Raw genomic sequence first — 21861 nt, 5'->3', positions numbered from 1 at the left:
TTTTTTTTTTTTTTTTAACTCACCTCTCTTGCCATCAGCAAGTGTACAGAATCAAAGAATCATTTAGGTTGGAAGAGACCTCCAAGATCATCTAGTCCAACCTCTGACCTAACACTAGCAAGTCCTCCACTAAACCATATCACTATGCTCAACATCTAAACGTCTTTGAAAGACCTCCAGGGATGGTACCTCAACCACCTCCCTGGGCAGCCCATTCCAATGCCTAACAACCCTTTCGGTAAAGAAGTTCTTCCTAATATCCAATCTAAACATCCCCTGGTGCAACTTCAGCCCATTCCCCCTCGTCTTGTCACCAGGCACGTGGGAGAATAGACCAACCCCCACCTCGCTACAGCCTTCTTTAAGGTACCTGTAACATTACTGAAGTTGCAATACCACTTCCAGTATTTCAGTTGCCTAAAGATTCCTCCTTGGGACACACAGTTTTGCCATGGGTATAAGCCAGAGATTGCTGTTTGCTCTAAATTTCTTAGCTGTGCTCAAATGCACAATTTTCATGTTACAGTAATTTAAGTTTCTTATATAGAGAATGAAATGAAAAGTGTAGTTAGTACTGGCATTAATATTGAAATTGTGTGTGTACATTTATGTACAATATTTTTAGATATGCATGGCTAATTGGATGCCTCAAACCTCTTTGAAAACAAGACACTGACATATCTTGTATTTGAGCACTTAAATATAGATGCGTACAAAAATCATTAGTCTGCTTTTGAAAGTCATTCTTTCCTTCTTACCTGCCAGTAGGCACTTGCTTCTTGTAGTTACAGACAAGCTGTTTAAAGCTTCTTAGGGATATTTAGTATCTAGGTCCTAAATTCAGTGGAATTTGAAAAGCAAACTCACTTTCCAGTACATGATGTATTTTAGTTGATACATTTACATTGTGATAATTGCACACTTGACTGTCACCCGTTGAAAATGTGAATGCCCCATGCTGGAAATAATGTGTGCTAAGCTCCACATAGTAAGGTGTAAGCTCATTTTTCTTATTTCCCTTCTTCAGGTTAGAAACCAAGTCATTCTCCAAATGTGAACCCATATATTTACACACCATGAAAATGTCAAGAAGCTTCTCTTCCACCTGCTGTGCTTTCCCCCACCGAGTGTATGAGGTAAGACAATCTTTGTGTTGCAGAGCATATTTTGGAAAGGACAGCGTTACACATCTGGGGTCCTGTCTGATGCTGTGGCACTGGCAAGGGGGTGAGACTTTTATGTCCTTTTGGTTGTGAAAAGCAGCCCAGGCAGGAGGTATGTGAACTCCTCTCAGCTGTGCACAGAACACCTTGCTGCGCTCTGCTGTGCTGGAGGAGTCCTGATGTGCAGTTTCCCTGCCTGAGCCCATGCAGCCTGCAGAAGGGTTCCCATGCGCGAGAGCACTCGTCTGCCTTCACCTGGGCATGGTGCATGTGCCTTCCCAGCTCCAGGCTTCTGGGGACTCTTCAGGCAGCCCTGTCTGGGTTTGAGGGTGACAGAGGAGGAAGCAGGATGCCACCAAGGTTGGGTGACCCCTGGGAGAGGGGGGCTACACAACCCAGTTACAATCCCTTCTACCTGCCTGCCCCAGATGGTGCAGAGCCCAGGCAAGCCCTGAGATATTTGAGGGGAGATGGCTGAGTATACTTTGACTCGGGATTTTTGTTTTGTTGCAATCATGTTGTTTTTCTGCCTTTGGGAGAAGCTGGGTGGAGGTGAAAAGGGAACATCCCACCAGCCTGTTCCCCCGCTGCCCTCAGGGACGCAGTTAGTGCTAGTGATTGAATTTCCAGTCACCTCTGTCTCTGCGTGTGTGTGTGTGCATTTTTCTTTGGGTGGTGGTTTCCCCTTTGCTTTGCCTCTCGCTTGCAGCCAGAGCCGAACAAGAAGGCGGTGTGATTGGCTGCTGATTACACAGATCAGCCCCGAGAGCCGGGGCTCATGCTCGCACACACTCACTCACACACACATACGCACACAACAAACACCCCACAAAAACTCACCCGGGCTGCGCCCGCACCAGTCGAAGTGGGGAAGGAGCATCCGGCCGCACGGAGAGCAACACCTCCACCTCTCGCCAAAAAACAACCTGCACAGCGAGGGGAAATAAACACCTTCACTGCCAGCACTGGGAAGGACGGGCAGTTTATACGGCAGCGCTTTCCTCCACCCCACTTCTTTTTTTTTTTTCCTTTTTTTTTTTTTCTTTTCTTTTTACCGACAAGAGGAAACCCCGTCTCCGGTTTTGAGCACAGCCCCGTTTCTCTCCCGCTGTCGGGGGCTGCATCTGTCTGAAGCCAACTTCATCGGGGGTGCCGGTGTCGTGTCGCCAGGTGCCGGACAGAGGGGCGACTCGGCAGCAGGATGGCGGTATCGGCCCGCTGGGTGCTGTGCCTGTGCCTGGGCTGGGGCTGCCTGTGCCTGGCGCTGGGGGACGTGCCGAAGGCTCGCCGGGTTGGGCTGCGGCGACGAGCTGCCCTGGCAGGAGCTCCGGGCGGCCGAGCCAGAGCCGTGGCAGGTGACTACAGCCTGGGGCAGCGGCGGCCAGAGCGGCTGCAGCCAGGGGACAAGGTCTCGGAGCACATGCTGCGGCTCTACGACCAGTACAGCGGTGGGCAGGCGGCAGCAGCACGGCCCCAGGACCCGCCGGGGCTGCCCGCTCCGTACCTCCGCCGGGGCAACACGGTGCGCGGCTTTCGCCCGCTGGCTGCAGGTGAGACCCCAGCGGCCCCCCGGGGAGCCCCGCTGTGGAGGGGAGGGTGCTCGGTGCGAGAAGAGAGATGAGGAAAGCAATGCTGCCTGCAGCGACACTTGTGTTTTGGGACACGGTGCTTACATTGTCTCGTGTGTTTTAATTACCGGGTTATCTGCTCAGCTCGGTATGCAGCCTCTCTCCTGGATGATATCTGAGTACCGTATGAGGGAAGTGGACTAATTAATATATCCTCTCTGGAGCCTCCTTTTATCAGTATTTTGCATGCATAGCTTCTGTTGAGATCACGGGTTGATTTGCATGTGAGAGAGCAGTAACATGTGCTGGCGGTCCTTTAGACTATCTACGGAACAGTTACTTTGAGATGCTGCTGACGGTAGTTGCGATTAAGGGCAATAGGGAATGAGTTGAGCTCAAGGATAGTCTGTGCATAGCAGGTGCTGTACTTCAGCATCTTCAGCAGCGGCAAGTAGATCTCTGTCCTGATTACAGACTGCTGTGCACAGGTAGATTTCTGAAAACGTGAAGTCACTTTTCACAAAAGGATATTTGTGGTGGAGGAGACATGGATAACATAGCAGTATCCCAGAAGAACCATGTCCTAGCAGAAAGAAAAGGCAGCACTGTCTTAGCACTGCATCTCTGGACTCCACTGCTCTGCTCTGTAATGCATCTGACCTCTGTCAGGGCTCAATGGAAATGCCACAACCCTAATGTGACTCTCACTGTAATAAACTTCCCAAATCCACTGAATCCTGGAAACTTGCTGTTTGACAACTGTTGGGCCATCCAGAGCAGCCTGCTTTGACAGTCTCTTATTTTTCATCGCACCAAAGGGTTGACCCAGCAGTAAAACTGGGTTCTGTCTGGGAGTTTGTGACCTACACTGATTCCTTTGTCTCCCAGAAAACTTGCTGAGAGCTGGGTGCCAGACTTTGCTAAGGTTTATTTGGGAGTCATTACTGCTGATTCTTCAAAGGCAACAATGTCTATTATAGGATAGCTCTGCACACAGATCAAATACCATAAATAATTGAATGGCTTTGGCATGTTAGGATTCTGTGCTACAAACACTCTCCATCATATGTTACCGCAAGTGTTTCTGTCCACAAGAGAGGATTTAGAGGCTAGAGACTTAAATACATTTGTTTCAGAGGATGGATAGGTGGAACTCTCGGTTTGCTGTCCCCATGGAGTTTTTATGTAGAAGGTACTCTCTTTTCTTTCTAAAGTTTTTGAAATATAAATCCAATATATGTTCCTTTGTTCTGAGTTAAGTGTTGCCCTCACTGGAAAAGAGTAACGTATAATCCAAAACAAAAAAAGGGGGAAAGGTATAATCCAAACAGAGTGTATTTTCTCCTTTAAGCATATCTGATTAAAGATATTTATTGTTCTAAACCTAGAAGGCCTTTGGTTGAAATCCCATCTCTGTGGTCTTTCTGATTATATTTATACTCTCACTTGACGTTGGGTGGCAGCAGTCCTATAAACACACTATTCACTAATCCCTTTCCTCCTCCTCCAATACTTTCACAGTTCAAGTGCCAAAGCAATAAATTGGAAGTGGTTATAAGTTTTTTGACACTTTTATAAGTATTTATGCAAAATATTTAACCAATTGGCTGTTGTCTTTCTCTCCCTGTAGGCAGCAGCAGCTCGTTTGTATGGTTATTGATGGCATACGAGTGCATTTCCGTAAAAAAAACTTAGATCAAATGTTCTTTAGGGTGGCGTCGGGGGAATATTAAAAGACTTCTGGTTTCTGGCTTCTTCCTTGCACCCGACTGCCCGGCCAGCCCTGCGACGCAAACGGCACCTCCACAGTATTTCCTTCTGCAGACGGTTTGTTTCCAGATCTCTGCTTTGACCGTCGGGCTCCTTGGCTGCAGATTTCAGTCTCCCAGTGGCTTCCCCCTGTCCATAACGTGGCCGTACCAGTTGTTAATCAGTTCTGTTGCCCTCACTCCTTCACACATTAAACCCTCCCTGCTGCTAACCCCTTCAGGAGACAGCTTTTGGTCTGCGATGAGCAGAACTCCCCTAAGAATCCACCAGTTTCTCCTGCATTTGCAGCAAGAGGCCTTGAAGGAAAACTTTGGTGACTTCATGTGCATTTTGAGCATATATTTGGCAATTTAACCATGTATTTTCAGGAGGTAAACAACTCCTCCAAAACACACCACTCAAATAGAGCTGTGAAACCTTTCTGTCCATGTTTTTCCCCTAAAGGACAAATTTTGGGGACCCTAAAAGATAGTGCGGTGTGCAATGAGACCAAGAACTGGTAGGATTTGTTGAAACTCTTCCATGTTTCTAGTCCAAGGAAAGTGGTGCTGCCTGTCACAGCTGCAGTCTTGCAGGAGACAGGCCCAAAGAAAACCCAAGACATAGTTACTGAGAAGAAGTATCTTAACAACAGCAGGATGCAAGTTTTCCTTTCTGTGGCTCAGTCCTCCAAGGGGACAGGGTGAGAGCTTCTACCCTGTGTGGGCACGTCTCAGGTGTCCATCTGATGCTGCCCCGCAATCTTCCACGCACCAGATTTCACAGACAGGCTGGATTATTGGTGGTTTGTTGCTCATTCTGGGATTTGGGGCCTTTGACTTTGATGACCGCTCACGTGCTCTATTCTGGCAAATTTGTTTTTCATCTCTCCCACCAAGTTATCTCAGAACAGAATTGTCCAGTTTGAGTTGCTCAGAAAAATAACCTGTGATGCCCGTGACAAAGCTGAAAAAGCCCCAAGCCCCAAATCTATTTTCAGAGCAGTAAGGATTTACATCATCTACAGAACATGCAGTCCCATCCCAGCACCATTTTTCCTCACAGACTGAACTGCCCTTGTTTACCTTTACATATTTAGTCAAAGGATGCTCAGCCCATGATTTCTGAGAAGCTGTGTCAGGCTACAAGGGCAATGTTGGGGGATATTTATGGGATGGCGCTAGCGGCCCTCGTCTTACTTAGACCAGGCAGCACGGCGAGCTCTGCTTAAATAGAAATCCTGAGCCAGAGCCTTCCCCAGTTCTCTGCCTGCAGGTCCCACAGCGGTAGGTGGTTTTCCGTCCCTTGTGACTAAAATGGAAGCTGGGGGGAGGACAGGGCGATATGTGAGCTACAGGTGAATGCTTTGACAGTTAGGGCAAGAGTAATCTTAAACTGTGAGTGAGTCTGTGCATCGGCTTCTGCACACAGATCTTCTTTTCTCCTGCCCGTTAGCAAAACCAATGAGTGACCAGCCCTCGGGCTGATACAAATCTGCTTGCCTCCAGTGCTTTCCGCAGAGCTGTGCTGATCTGCAGCTTCTGGGGCTTTGGACCTGGAGGAAAGGCACAACCCGGAATAAATGCAGAGTGGAAAGATAAAAGCCTTGAACACAAGGCTTTCAGTTTGCTTTTGAAAGTACTTGTAATCATAGCATCGCTAAAGGAACACGTCTTGCAAATGAGTCATTTGAAAAACTCTAACTTTAATTGGAGGGTCCCTCTAATGATGTTATAGTAAAGCTATACAAGCAGAAATTACTTTAAACTCTTTTTTATTGACTGAATTTCAAGTAATTTTAGGTATTACACCTGCCCCTGGGCCAATTCTTGTGGTTTAAGAACTATGTTCTCCTCCTCTTTCAAATGCTTTTCTTTCCTTTGTTGCGGTGTGAAATGCCCACGCAAAGAGGGAAACCAAGTACTGCACGGGGAAGCCACTGAGTCACCGCTGCCGTCAGACTGCGAAAATCAGCAGGGGCCCAATGCTAGCCTCTTCAGCACTGGTAACAGTAAGGTCATTTGTGACAAGAGCTTTAAAAACATTCAGGCAGATGACCATGGTGGGGGGGTTGTTTTTTGTTGAAGTTGTTTTTTTTTTGTGGGGTAGAGGGAAAGAGATTCTGTGCCCCTATAAATAAAATGCAATCAACAGCATTCTTCTTAGCATTGTGATACTTTTTAGGCAGAAGGAACTGGGCCCAAATCTGTGAATCTGCTAAGGCAAACGGGCAGGATCTGTAGATTTGGCCTGTCAGGACCAGACCCCGGATCTGGATTTTCTGGCTTCTGTTACCACCTGTCTCACTGTGCTGTCATCCAAGTGGATGAACTAGCCTACAGCCCTCAGTCAGTCACAGTTTCTAGAGCACCTAAGTTCCAACATGAAGATTTACAGCCTTGAGGAGACGGTGTGTGCAACTTTGTTTTCATACAGTAGACCTACTTCTACCAACTGAAGTTGAATTATGACTGAGAAGGAGGAGAACCAGCCTTTTGCATTCTCCTTCAGAGCTTTTGTGTTTTATTGATGCTACCTGCTTGCTTGTTTATTATGTGTTAGTTTTGGATTTGTTGTTGTGTTTAGTTTTCAGACCTGGTCTTTCTGCTTAAAACATGTAGTAGGGAGATGATTTACATGCTGTGCAGCACATTTGTGATGTTCAATGTGCATATTCATGCACTTCATATCACAAAATAGGCGTGTAAGTTAGATCCTAAGTATTGTACCATCACTGCATCTCAAAGTTAAGTTTAATCAAAGTGATTAAACTTAAATGGGATTATTTAGCTTTAATCAGAGTGATGGGTTTTTTACTTTTGTGTGTCAAGTTACTAGCTGCTACAACCTTGCCTGCTTTGCTAGAAATAATTAAGCCAGTTTGGCGCCAAGCTGTATGCCCTTTAGAAAGGCAGAACGGGATCCTATATTTTTCCTTTGCAAAATACCCAAATCAGTAAGGGGGGAAATGGCAATCAAGTAACAGCAAAGGTTGGAGACAAGAAGAAATCTGGCTTCCAAATCTGTGTTGCCATTCTGAAACTTTTTCCCATTTCCAGCTCTGAGTGAACTTTCGTAGCTGGCCTATGAACCCATGAAAACAAGGTTTTACAACGGAAACACTGATATGTTCTTAACTGTGCACTGGCACAAGGGCACCACTTTAATATCTCATTTAAATGATGGCTAATGACGACTATATAACTAAACAGCCCTCATTATTGCATCCTTTTTCACCCATGGGATAGATTTGGCAGTCCATAAAAATGTCAGTGCATCCTCTATAAAGGTAAACACACCACATGTTGGTGGATTTGTTCCAGCTTATTGATGCCTGGAAATGCCCCTTGTAACATGAATATGTTCCTGCTGGTGATGTCAGTCTCCACAGACCTACTGCTCTTTCTTAAAATACCTTTTTGATGCCAGTAACAGTAACAGGCAATACAAACAGCTGCGGGTTATTGCAAGAAGGTGAGGAAGCACAGGCCATGCCTCTGAAGATTGAGTGGCTACAAGTACTTCAGCTGTAGCACTAGGAGGTGGGTTGCTTGCTGGTCTCAGCCCCAATAACTGCTGGCAGCCCAGTGAGTGAGCACAGCCTGACTTGTATGACAACCACCTGTATGAAAATGTTAAGGCATTTCTGCTTTGGGCCTGGAGAGAATGTATCTCCCCTTTTCCCCTGCCATGGGGAAGTCTGTCTGGGTTCTGGGTTTCTTTCAAAATAGGAGAGAACATACAGGTGAGTAGTGATTTGCAGTTGGGTTGAGGAGGCCAATAACTTTGTAGCCTATCCATGTACTTTACTATCCATGCCTTTACCTCCTGAGTTATATTCCACAGGAATGCAAGTAATGAGGTGTTCTCACTGTGAAGTACTTTCCTGTCCAGCTCATGGCTGCTGTTCCAAAGCTCTACGTGGTACAGGCAAATGATACTGAAAGTGCACTGATGCTGTGTCTTACCTGCTGCAATTCAGAAGAGCTCTGTCCTGCAGAGCTTGGTCTTCAGAAATTCCTCAGCAGGCTGCCAGCAACATATGGTAATCACTTTAAGGGGAGCAGAGATTGCCACTAAAGCCTGGCCTCGGAGTATCTGAAAGGTAGCAGTGTATTCCTTGCATGGAGTTCTTTTCATTCCCCATATTTTTCCTTTGCTCCTTTCCTCTTAAATCTTCTCCTTAGACTTTATTGTAGGGAAGTTGTTTGTGCTTCCTGTGTAGTACTACAAAAGAGCAAAGCTGAGTTAGTACAACTCTCTTCAAGTAAGTCCTTGAAGACTTAGACAAAAGACTAGCTCAGCTAATGCTGCTCTGACAGAACTCTGCTGCTTGCAGTGCTCGGAAGTAGAAGAAGTGAGCCCACCAAGTTACTGCTATTCAGGTAATAATTACTGAGTTGCAATTGCATCACATTTTGCGCTGCTGTGTATGTGTGCGAGGTTACCAAGTACAGCTGCTCAGAAATGTGTGACAGAACCTTGCCAGGCAGCAAGATGGTGGTCCCTGCTGTGGGCTTGCTCCAGCAGCCGTCTGCAGTGCAGGGACACTCCTGGCTCTTAGGATCTTCCCAGTATGGCTAGTCCAGGCAGAGGGGGACCTTGTACCCAGCATCCCTCTAAAGTGTCATATTTCAGTATGAGATGCTTCGAGGAGAGCATCGATTGCTGCAACAGACCATTTCACTTCTGGGCAGCTAGCACAAAGAGAGTTTCTTCAAATGTTTGGTGTTTTCATTTTTGTTTGATACTGAAAACGTAAGAAAAAAGCTATTGCAATGCCATGACCTCCCAGGGCATAGGTTTCTGGGCCTGTTTTTCTTCCTTCAACTTGCAAAGCTGACTTCATGCTTCTAGCAACAAAGCTCTCTGTTAGTCTTAGTAGATTTTGTTACCTTTGAGACCTTAAAGCTCTTTTTATAGCAGGCAAACTGGCCAGAGACCTCTACTGGGCTAAGACAGTCCAGGTTTCCCCACTGACTGCTAATCTGTTGGTGATGGGCCCTATGGTTTGGCTCCCTTCCCCTCTCTGTTTTAAATGGATACTAGCGTACTAGGAGATATTGGTTATAATGAACATCTACAAGTTATTGGAGTTGCTGAAGCCCTAGTTAGGTTTGGTTTAAGTTTGGGGGGTTAAAAATATTAATTATAAAACCTAAGCTTCAGCTCACATCAGACAGCATAACTAAAGCAAGCTGGCTGAGGCTTTCGGAAAGGTTCATGCCTCACAGTAAAATGTTGTTAAATGCTACTCAATACCTCCTGTCCTTGGTTAGTAGTTGAAATTATGTTATTGTGGGGACAGACCCTCAGCAGTTTCTGTTGTCTGGGATTGAGGATGAAGTTTCATTTAAGTCAAATTTAATTTTCCCAAGGAAAAGGTGCATTTGTAGATATTTTAAAGCTGAATCTTCCTTTATATATCTGTCACTTGTAAGGGTAATTACTGGCCTGCAGTATGCTTATTTGAGTGCAGTGCTCAAATCTCAGTCAGGTATTGCTGTCACACAAATGATGGATTTGACACAGTGTTCCTAAGTTGTGACAGAAACCCGGGCCACACAGCTGGTTTTTTTTTTTGAGCTGAGAGCCAGCAAAGCCATAGACATCTGTGTTGGATGCTAATAACCTGCTTGTAGATGATTTTGTGAACTGAATTATCTGAAACCTCTTCAGAATGGTTTGAGCTCAGAGGTCGTTCAGTGAGAAAATAGCACCACCTACTGCAAGTCTTTGGTGTGGAGTTAAGAGTGGCTTCTTGGGCTTTGCTTTTAATCAAAGTATATATTCCTCCTGTGTCTGTTTCACGCCAGATAGAGTTTCTTTATAAACAAAAGCAGCTTGTTTTGTGTTTCACTACAACATGCCAATTTAGAACAAGCAGTATTTGTTTAAATGGAATTCTTATTAAAAATTAAAATCAAAGTTTGTAATTTAACATTAAACAGGGGTTCAAATAATAACTTCTTTAACAGGCATGCGTAAGACACCATAAATTCTATTTCCTAAGACTGATATGCATAGTGCTCTGACAGATTGTATATTAATCTTATAATATTAGTGATTACAAACCAAGCAGAGGTCAAGTGCACATGTGAGCTTAGTACAAATGTAATGAGTAGCTGGATTTGGCCTTCATGAATTAAAAAATTTTATCAAAATCAAGGAAAATCCCAGGCATAAGTAATAGCCAGAAAATGGATGGATCTGGTACATTAGTTTTCAGATATTAAGAACTTACCTACCAGAACCTTATGTGATCCACTGTCAGGTTGGGCTGAGTGTGTGATCTATGGTGTCTTCCATAAATGATTTGGTATTTTTTCCCTGTTTCACTGAGAATTTTTTTTCCCCTAATTTCCTGAAGCAATACATGTGGTGTACTGGGGAGAAAGATTCTGTATTTCTAGTGAGATGATTTCTCCTCTTTTAATATACTCTTCAGAACATTGATTAGGAAAAAAGAAATAAAGTTAGAAAAAGAGGCCACTTAGCTGGTTGGGATGGGCAGACAGAGGGAGAATATTGTCATGCGCTGGACTCTGTCTGAATGACAATAGCAGTTACGATATCTGTGCCTGGAAGCACAGAATGTCACCCAAAACATCACCTGGAGCATAAAGCTGTCAAAATTTTTGAAAGTTCAGTATTGGAAATTATTTGTTCTCACTTGCTTTGGTAGAGGGCTTAATACAGTGTTTTGAGGATGGAAGCAGAGAGGCTGTTCCTCCCTACTGCACAGGGACATCTTCTGTGCTTCTCATTCCTTGGGACAAAACAACAACTCTTGGAAAACTCTGGAGTTTATAACTTCTCTCCAGCCACTAGAGAGGGTTTTGACATGCTATGGTGTCAAAGAAACATTTAACTCCATGTTGCCTCATTTTCCTAATGTGTTGGGTTGTTTCCAGCCCTTTGGGGGGCTGTAGAGCATACCTTTGCATGACTATATTTGACTTTTCGATACAACTTGTTTTTACAGGTCTCGATAACACTTTAACGTTTGGATCTATATTTCTCCCTGTCTGAAGGACAGACATAACTGCAGTTCAACCAGGAAATCTTATAACAAAAATTAAGCCTCACCTCCAAGCCTTTCTGTCATATTCTGCAGGAGATTAAAGTAGTCAGCCATATGTTTTCACTCCTGTGTTAGGAGTGTGTCTCTGGGTTTGTGCAAGATACCTGTGGTTAAGTTGACTTCTCTAATTTCACAGCTGTGGAAACCCCACTTTCCACCACATCCCTCCTAAATGATACAGTAACACCCTGACCATGAAGATGTATTGTCCTTGGCTTGTTTCTGTCTGCACAGAGGCTAGTGGGTGCATTTTGCCACCACTGCCCATCCCTCCTCCCACCTTGCAGAGAAAGACAGCTTGGTTTGGCTTTTTTTTGGTTATTAGGGTTGCTCTAGTACTGTCCGCTTAGCTCCAGCTACATTAGTAAATATTCTGTTATTGATTCTCGTGAAAATTGATGAAATGTCCTGGGGGAATGACTGAATTTATCCTGTGTAATTGAAGTGACCCTGGTCCAGATTATTCTAGAGGGAAACTTTTGTTGTAATTAATGTCCGACTTAGCCAAAAGGAAGTCATACAAGCTTGTGTGTTTTTAGCCCTTTACAAATTGTGAATTGTTTGTGTTTCCACAGTCGACAACTGAGCCTTAAAAATGAAAACAGTGGTTCTAGCCTGGTGTTTCTCCCCGCTGTGTCTTTAGAGGCAAGCTGCATTCCTTCTTTGTGTGCAAGACTGGTGTCAATACTTGCTTCTGTGCTCAATTCTACCCTTGCGGTTGTGAAGGGCTCCGTGTCATTTATACATAAAAAGGAACACTTGAGGGGCCACTAAATTGGTCTTACTGTCATGGAGGAATGGTTAACGTTGAAAGGAAGCATCCTTTGTAATACAGGATTTCAACTTGTCTTTTTGTTTAGCTTTTGAAATAGATAGTACTTCTTCTGCCTGCCCATTTACCATCCTGATAAATATATGTAGCTATACCAAACATTAAATGTATTTGAGTCCCTCTTTAATAGTCATTGAAAATTTAGAATCTGCCACCCAGGCCCCAAGTTCCCATCTTGTAGATGAAGCCCAGATCACAGAGGGGTGGAGTGGGAGGTGTAAGGGAACCAGCTAGGCTTTTTGGCATTGAACAGCTCAGTGATCAGAGCTCGAATGGCTTACTTAAAAGCATATTTTAAAGCCTGGGGCAGCAATGAGAATCATTGCCCCATTTCAATCCAGGCTTTTTGTCTTCCTCACAGTCACATTCAGCCTCTATCACTAAGGAAGCAAATCTTGTCTTTCTAGCGAGGGGGCTTTGGCTCATCAGTATGATTGAAGAGTACAGATAATCCAATGCCTGGTAAAGCCAGTGGGAGCCTTTCTCCAGCTTCAGCTGCATCTTGGTTAAGGCATGGCTCAGTGCCATTGATGTCCCATTTGTCTTGGAGAGAGAAAGACAGACTTGTAGGCAGGGCAGAGCAACGTTACCTAAGGTGTATTTGCAAGGAGGGGAGAATGTTTAGAGAGAGAGAGAAGGAGAGCAAAACCTTACTATGATATTGCTCAAGTTTGGATGATAGATAGAAGGATGATAGATACAGCCTTCAGTGCATCTCTTATCGACCTGTGTTCCTATGACCTAGTTTGTTTCCTGGAATCAAAGGAGTGGTAGCATGTGTATGAGTTTTTCTGGACTGAAGGAAGGAAGCCAGACAGAAAGTATGTGATGTTAAGGTCACCAGTTTACTAGCTGGTCATTATTCTGAATAATGGCCTTAACCTGTTCCCAAAGCACTGCATGAAAATTTTCCATGAACTTAATGTATAACCTAGAAAGTAATATGGTTTGGTCCTTTTGGTTTCCATAACAATTTGAATTGCCCATATTCTTATCTAAATATTTGTTTTTCTAGGGAGCCCTGGAAGCCAGGAGCTGTATGTTTTTAACTTGACTTCACTCACCAAGTCTGAAAATATCTTGTCAGCTTCGGTATATTACTATATCGGTGATCTGCTGAATGCTAAGTGGAACTGTTCACAATCCAGAGGCTGTTCTCATGGGCACAGAAAACCTGAAATTCAAGTACATCTTTCAGTTTGGACCTTTCCTTCTGTTGGGAACCAGACCCGGAGTCTGGGACGTTTCCTAATAAATGTCTCCACTGCTTACGGGGATGTCCTTTCCTGGCAGTGGAAGGATATCACTCAGGTCCTGCATGAAGCAAAACAAAACAATGAACTTCTGATCAGTGTCAAAATGGGTTTGACAAGCCATCACCCATGGAAAAGGGCACCTTCTTACTACGAACCTTACATTCTGATATATGCCAATGACTCTGCTATTTCAGAGCCAGAGAGCGTTGTCTCTAGTTTGCAAGGGCACCGTAATCCTCTGACAAGGGTCTTTCCTAGGCCAGAAAACCATGTAAGGAGCAGCAGTGGGAAGCGGCGGCGGAAACGCTCTACAAGTGTCCTGTTGCCATTGCAGAACAATGAGCTTCCAGGAGCTGAGTACCAGTACAATGAGGATGAGAGATGGGAAGACAGAAAATCATACAAAACATTCCAGCCACGTTTGGCAGAGAGGGCAAAGAGTAAGAAAAAGCAGAGGAAGAATCATCACCAGAAGAGCCAGACTCTGCAGTTCGATGAGCAAACCTTGAAGAAGGCGAGGAGGAAGCAGTGGAATGAGCCAAGGTATTGCGCCCGGCGCTATCTCAAGGTGGATTTTGCAGACATTGGCTGGAGCGAGTGGATTATTTCCCCTAAATCCTTTGATGCCTATTACTGCTCAGGGGAATGTCAGTTCCCAATTCCTAAGGTACTGTCTTTACTGATCTTTTTGCACTTTGTGTTATTGTAAACTATGCACTTCTTTTTTTTTTTTTTTTCTTCTATATGAGTAAAATGCAGCTGGTCACCTATTATGTATCGGGATATAGTAAATAAGTGGTATCTTTGTCTTGTACTGCCAGGAGTAGTGGTTAAAACAGCTAGTAAAAAAACAGGCTTGTAAAGATAATTAAAAAAGTATTACACGGTATTAGTTTTTTGTCCAGAGCCCAAATTGCCATAAAACATTTCCTGAATAGTGCTAATGATGTGTGAACTTGTTATTAGCCTGTTTAATAAACATAATACAGGCCAGACACAGAAAATTGCTTATTAGACAGTAGTAGTTATACCATGAAGAAGTCTCTGCTGCCAGGCCTGCAGTGGGGTCAGTCATTACAGTGTCCTCTAGGAAAAATGCGTGCCTCATGAGGCATTACTGTCAGAGTGACAGAGAGTATGTGGAGCTACAGGAGCAGTTGGGATGCTCTGCATGTAAGCCAAAGATCCAAATGACTCACTTCTGTGACAAAGTGGATCCAGAAGCAATGGTTCCCGACAGACTGCCTTTTGCAATATCCTCTGCTTTTGATGAGATTGCACGTGGGTAGCAAGAAGCGCCATGACTTTGGTAGATGAAATCAGCTCCTGAAAATCAAATGCCCAATGTCATTATTAGCAGTGTGCTTCCCCCTGAAGTCTACCAAGACCTAAAAGTGAGATGCAGTATTGAAGGCTGGCATAAAATGAGGGGTACACTCAAATAACACCTACAGGAAATTTCAGTGAAAGTAGGGCATCTGGTCTCACTGAAACCTCATGTTCAAGAGTCCCTATTCCTGATGCTATGAAGCCTTGGCAGTCTGTTTCAAAATTCATGTGGAATCTCAGAGGCTTAAGGAGTCAAGGGAGCCACCCTTTGAAAATGACAGGTGGCGAATTGTACCAAAGGTGATGGAGCCCAAATAAAGCAAGCTGAGGAAGGAAGGATCCTCTGTTTGAAGGAGACGATTTGTCTGACTACCTCAAACTGCAATGGCAGGCTTTCAGGTTTCAGATCAAAGGGGAAAAAATGAAAGGGAATAGAAAGAGAAACAGTCACTACCTGTGCATAAATGGCATTGTGCCTTTAACTTTATTGTTGATGGGAACCGTGCTTTACTCAACATACAGGTTAGAAATTTTAAAATCAGTGGTCTTGAACTTCTAGCTATAAGGACAGACAAATTTTTCACTGCCCACTGTAACCATCTACTTGAAAGTGGATTGACATTTCCAGATGCAGCTTTTGTTATAAGAACTTTATCCCAACCATAAGAGTGCTGTTTGGACTTCTGTTCAGCAGGAAATGGTACATGACAGTTAAACCAGAAAAGCTAAAGTATTTTAATTCAAAAGCGTTCACACAAACACAATGTCTTCAGCTGATCCTGGCCTCTAAAATATTCTTCACTTAAAATGAGCTACTTGCTGTGGGCTACCATCAGAGTTGCAAAAGTCATAAAGCAAACATGAAGTACGGTTCAGACAGTTAGTGATTCTACTGGAGGTCAATTTCAGTCAAGTTCTTCTATTTCTGATGATAATTTAGGACAAGAATGTTTAGTAGCCTCTTAGAAAGGCCTGAAGTTGTCTCATGTTAAGCTCAAAAGTATTTACGTTCCTGTTCCATAAAATTATCAGCTCTGGCTCTTTCCATTTTCAGGGGAGTAAATCATAGTTGAGGTGCTTATGAACACCCATGATCTAGCATTTGTTAGAGAATAACCATTACAGCCCACTCATTAGATTGTTGTGTGGGTTTTTTGTGTGTGGGTTTTTTGTTTTTTTTTTTCATTTGGCAGACATAAAATAGGCTTCGACCTTCTGAGGCAGCAATGGCTTTAAGAAAAGCTCTCTTTCAAGAGTCAATACATACCATATATTTCAGGGTTAGTGCCTCTTCTGTCTCTATGAGATATAGATCAAAACTAAGATTGCTCGATAAAGTGCATGTTCAAAAACAAACAAGGCTTTCACCGAAATAGTTTTGAAGGTAGTGGTTTTAGAAGCATTTGTTACTGGTCTCTCCCTGCTCCTACTGAAATCTAATCCTACCTCAGTTGATGGGAAATACCTAATTTAAGACAGAATACAAGACTAAATACTAATTTTATACTAAATACTAATTTAAAGACAAGAATACAAGAAAGAGTCAAGATTAGACTTGGAGAGCATGGATACTCCAGTAGCAAAAGAGCACCAACTATCTTCAGAGAGATACATAAATCACAAGAAACAAAAAGCAGAGTAATAATAAAGAAGCAACATAATAAAAAGGTTCATTTTCTGTATGCAGAGCCTCTTTTAGTACCCACAACCAGAAAATCCCTGACATGCTTCGCAAACTCAGGGCTTAATACCCAGAGTAACTTCAAACCTCTGGGGAGAAGAAGAAAAATAATGGTAATAAAAAAAAAAAAAAAGCTATAAAAATGCTCCTGGCAAGTAAAATGCCCTGAGATGAGTTTAGTAACCAATGGTTCTGAAGAGACAAAGTGAAGTTTAATTGTTGTTTGAACTTCTGTTTGGCACTCTGAGGCATGACAGGGAGGTATTTACAGCGTGCACAGCTGAAGGGTAGTTAACAGATATTGCCTGGGTGAAAGATGAGTTCCATCTTTATCTAAGAGTCGTCTGTCTTCGGCTAATTCCCCTGACATATTACACTTCGTATAAAAAGATTTTCTGTCATACAGAGCCAAATGTATTTTAGCAAAAATCAGGATCTACTTTCCAGCAAATAATAACATTGGCCTCTGATATGTTGTGTTCTAACCCCATCCACCCAAATAAGTAGACTTGCAGCTACTACTGTCACCGTAGCTAAGTCCAGCAGTCTCAAGGGCATATTCTTTCTCCTCCTCTTCACCCCTTCGGTCCGCCTGGGACAGGCATGTACCCACAATCAGAAGTGGTCCCTGTCCTCAAAAATCTTACAGTAGAAGAAAGGTGAGAAATAAACAGGAGAGATGAGTGGGCAAGTAAAGCGGCGTTTGAATGACTTCTCTGATATGAAGCGGGTCTGATTGCCATGAGCTAGCCATGTAGTTCAGGCCTACACCACCGTAATCAGGACATCAGTTTTCTTCCTCAAATTCTAACAAAAAGGTCTGATCTGGCCTATCTGTGCAAAACTCCCTAGACTCAGTTGGGTGAGGAATATAGAATCAGAGCATTATAGGTACATGGACACCGTGACAATGAGTGCTTGCTGCCATGTACTCCGAAGAGATAGTTTGTTGAGAGAGCAGGTAACTGAAACCTCATGGTAAGTCTGATTCCCTGGGAGCAACTGGCAGATATCTGTCTGTATTAGATTTCAAATTGTTCCTTTTGTGCATCTTTTTAATCACATAAAACAAAATGACCTTGTTTTCCAAGGAAAATGAAAAGTTGAATTAATATAAAGGTGAAGCAAGCATCTTCTAGAGCATCTTCATGTGTTATTCTTGGGCACACCTAATATCTGGTGTTGCTAATAAGACTGTGTTTGCAAAGTGATACTGTAACCATCAGGCAATAACAAACTAATCTGTGCCTATGGGTATATAATGTTCCCTTGCTGAGGGTGAACTCCTAAAGTTGACAACCTGTTTGGTAATTAAGAACAGATGTGCTTCTTCCCCCTCCTTCTCCACCTCCAAACTTTCCGGCCCTTCCCTTTCACTGATTTCAATTAGCTGGCTTGACTGCTCTCAAACCCACGTGTGTTGGGCTTGCAGAACACCACGGAGTGTGCAGGCCAGGCAGACCCTCTCCCAGGTCAGGAATGAAAGCTTGTAATTGACATCATGTGCCCTGCTCCTAATACATCTCTAATGAAATTCAACAGGGCACCAAGTCTCCCAAGGATGCATGCAGCTTAGCAGGTGCAGCCTTAGCCACAGCTGTACTTATTCACAGATTTGGCAGTTAGGAGTTGGCTCAGCATTTTTCCCTCCCACTGCTCCTTATGGCCTCACCTCCTAAAAGAAAATCTTTGCCTGCTTTTCATTAGCATGTGCTGGACAGAGCATCAGCGGCCCAGACGCAGTGGCCTAAATACCCCTTCTTGTGCAGGGCGTAATGCCCATTCAGTACCCAGAGGGGGGTTTCAGTTTTCTGAAAAGCACTCACTAAAATATTTAGAAGTTTTACCTCTTTGCATCTGATCAGCAGGCCTAAGAAATGTGTTGGGCTCCCAGTGACATTTGTAGAGAATGCTGCACTGGAGCTGAGTAAAGGAACAGGCCCGGATGCTTCTGGAGCTTTCACATACTTTTGCAGAGAGAAATTATAGAAAAATGTGAATTGTGTACTGATCTAAGACTCTTTAAAAATCCTTATAAACTACTGCTGAAGAACATAGGTACCCTTGAATTAAAAGCAAACAAATGACCAAAAATGTCTTTCTTAAGATCTGCCAGCTAGATTGAGAGTAATGGGTTTGTAACAACGCTGGGAGATCTATAGCTATCAAGAGGACGCTTCAAGAAGTTTTGCTTTTGTATTTTAAGCAGAGCATCACTGCATGTCTCCATCTCACTCTTCTGATAAACTTTGACTGAAACAGCAAAGGGAAAAAAGATCAGGGTTTATACAACCTTTGCGTTTAAAATGGACTTGGATCCTGAGTATACATGAGAAAATTCTGAGTCTGTCAGACTGTAAACAGACGCAAGAGGCACGCAGGATTGGGATCATTTGTTGCTCTGCCTTTCTGCATGCAAAATAGGCTCCTCATTAGAAGGAAAAAAAAAAATCAGATTATGTTTAATGTGTACCTAAAGAATGGCTGAGTGCTCCCCAGTGAATCCTTTCCAATTCTCTGTCAAGTGGTTCCAGTTCTCACTTGAGACTGCTTTCAGTGATGTGGTATGGAAAAAGTCCGTTCTGATTCATTTCTTTTGGAATTCGAGGAACATCTGTCTGTGTGAGAAAGAGGAAAAATGCAGAGTCATGAGCTATCCCTTCCTAAAAAGGGACAGGTTAGGCATCCATAGCCAGCTGAACTGGAAGCAGATACCTCTAAATGTACAAACGTTTATGCACAAGCGATTTGACGAGCCGGTACCTCACAGCTATTCCTGTGATTTTTGTGTGCAAGGTCATTAGGACTTGCAGATGAGGTAGGTAGATATCTAAGCCTCAAGACTGATTTATCGCAACACAAATCATCTCTTATCCCAACAAAACCACAAACTGCAAATTTGGCCCGCCCGATCTTGTTCCATATATTTCTCAGTGACACCTGACTGAGCATACTTAACCATGTGATTCCCAGGTTCTGTGTGCAAGATGAGCTCTAAGATACATTGTTAAAATTTCACCCTTACAAAAATAAGTCTCTGGCTAAAATCTGTCTTGTGCATGTTTCATGCTCACCTGCTTACAGCTATTTGGGTTTGGAAAGGTTTGAGGGTGTTGGAAGTAAAATTTAGGATATTAATTTTTCACTTTTCTGAATGTATTCACTTTTCATTTTGTGAATGAACTCATATTCTATTTGTTTGGTTGGGTTGTTGGGGTGTCTTTGTGTTTTTTTGTTTGGTTGGTTTTTGTTTGTTTGTTGTGTTGTTTTTTTTGTACAAATATAGTGAAATAACTATCTCACCACTCGGATTTGCTTTTCATTTGTATTAAACCAAAATTTGTTTCAAATTATGTGAGCATTAATCCAGGAAACTTAGTCCTTTAGAGCAAAATGTCACCATAGTATAAGGTACAACTGACAGGGGATTTGAGGGCTCAGTTATTCAGCAGTGTCGCTGATGATGTATATTAAAGATGAGAAGTGATTTGACATGGAAGGATTAGCAAAACTACCTAACCTTGGAAGACAGCAAACTGGAACAGTTAGCACTCTGACATGAAGTATTTCCATACTCTCCTCTGTATATGTTTTATCCTTTTTTTTTTCCCTGATGTACTCATATTCCACCAGCCTGACTTCCCAGCATAGAAGTTGTATTTTATTTTGCTCCCCTAATGAATCAGCCTGCTAACATGTTGACTGCCTCACTCCCAGCTGTACAAGTTTATGACTAAATTGCAGCCCACATGAAACTTAATTTACATCAGAAGAGACTGCCTTGACCTATAGGTACACCTTGGTGCAAGGTCTGCTGCCTGGGCATTTTCCTGGGAAGGCATGTCCCACCGAGAACAGGAGGCCCCTGTCCTGAGCGGGATGCTCTAGCTGAAAGCAGTGGAGCTGCAGTGACATCCAGTGGCCAGCAGAACCAGGCCACACCAGGTCATATTCCCTGCTCCTGGCTCGGGGTGTGTATGGTGACAACTGGAAATAGTCTAGTAAAAGACAGATTTTACAGTGAATCAGCCACAGGGCCCTTCTTTAAGAAACAAGTTTTGTTCTGGAGTATACAGGTCCCTGTTAACATACGTGAAATTATATTTTCTGCTTTTATCTTTCTCTTGCAGGCCTTGAAGCCATCCAACCATGCCACCATCCAGAGTATAGTGAGAGCAGTCGGAGTAGTCCCAGGCATTCCTGAGCCTTGCTGTGTTCCGGACAAAATGTCTTCTCTCAGTATCTTGTTCTTTGATGAAAATAAGAATGTGGTTCTTAAGGTGTACCCCAACATGACAGTGGAATCCTGTGCATGCCGATAACATCTCAGAAGACCCTTTTGAAATGCTAAGGTGATCACTTGCTATTCTGTGAGGTTCTTTTTATGATTTCTACTTTTTGTTTGCACTGTCAATGCATTTCCTTTGGGGGGGGGGGGAAGGGGGAAGGAAAAAAATTGAATCTATCCAAACTAAAAGGATGGAAATGACATGGATTCTGAACAGCAGTTCCAAGGAAAGGGAACATGAACTTCATTTATCTTTGAATTTGACCAAGATGTAACTCATGGCAATGGGGACTGACTGTTTCTGTAGAAATACAGAGATGAAAGAGGAATCTACCGAAGACTCTTCAAGATTTTTGAGACTGTCAGAAGGACACACTGATCTATTTTTGTACATGATTTTGGAAACAGCAGTAGCTGTTAATTTTTGTCTCCGTTCTTCTGGTGACTAATGGGGAGGGAGATTAGAAATATACTATTAATCATTTTAAAGTTAAGCTTTCTGCCTTAGGTTACTGAGTAGTGCAGCGAAGAAAAAAAAAATCTGACATTCTAAGAGCCTTAGATAATCCAATTTAGACATATATTTCCTCGGTATGACATGTCACTGACTGCATGTGTGTATTCATTTTTGTTAACATATTACTAGATGTCAGTGCCCTTGGTGTGAAGAACACAAAACACATTACTGCTGCATGTGAAATTGTGGTATCTCAAAAGCAAAGACTTCTCTTTCTTGCCACTGTAGAAACTCAGCAGGCTAAGGGTTTGAAAGTATCACGCTCAGTGAAGTGGCTGAGTGACTTGTTCATAACAAATATTCAAGAACATATTTGCAAATAATCTATGAGTAAATTATTGTAGTTGATTCCTAACGTGAAATTATTTGGTGCATAACTCTTACCAGTAGACCT

General features: G+C 43.2%; 1 protein-coding gene across 1 annotated transcript; it reads left to right on the top strand.

Annotated features, from left to right (window-relative positions):
- Positions 1-1517: 1517 nt before the first annotated feature.
- BMP3 (bone morphogenetic protein 3) lies at positions 1518-21093 on the top strand. Its single transcript, XM_040555848.1, has 3 exons — positions 1518-2713; positions 13412-14319; positions 20793-21093. Exons 1-3 carry the CDS (start codon positions 2365-2367, stop codon positions 20982-20984), a joined length of 1449 nt encoding a protein of 482 aa, XP_040411782.1. The 5' UTR covers positions 1518-2364; the 3' UTR covers positions 20985-21093.
- The last annotated feature ends 768 nt before the right edge of the window (positions 21094-21861 follow it).

The sequence above is a fragment of the Cygnus olor genome, chromosome 4 (genome assembly GCF_009769625.2).
Source record: "Cygnus olor isolate bCygOlo1 chromosome 4, bCygOlo1.pri.v2, whole genome shotgun sequence".
Lineage (NCBI taxonomy): Eukaryota > Metazoa > Chordata > Aves > Anseriformes > Anatidae > Cygnus > Cygnus olor.
This window is presented reverse-complemented; position numbering and strand designations above follow the sequence as displayed.

Excerpts from the sequence above, each read along its gene's own strand:
- BMP3 (XM_040555848.1), top strand. The coding sequence starts at position 2,365 with ATGGCGGTATCGGCCCGCTGGGTGCTGTGCCTGTGCCTGGGCTGGGGC. Across the intron at positions 2,714-13,411 it reads CTTTCGCCCGCTGGCTGCAG|GGAGCCCTGGAAGCCAGGAG; the intron begins GTGAGACCCCAG and ends TTGTTTTTCTAG. Across the intron at positions 14,320-20,792 it reads GTCAGTTCCCAATTCCTAAG|GCCTTGAAGCCATCCAACCA; the intron begins GTACTGTCTTTA and ends TTTCTCTTGCAG.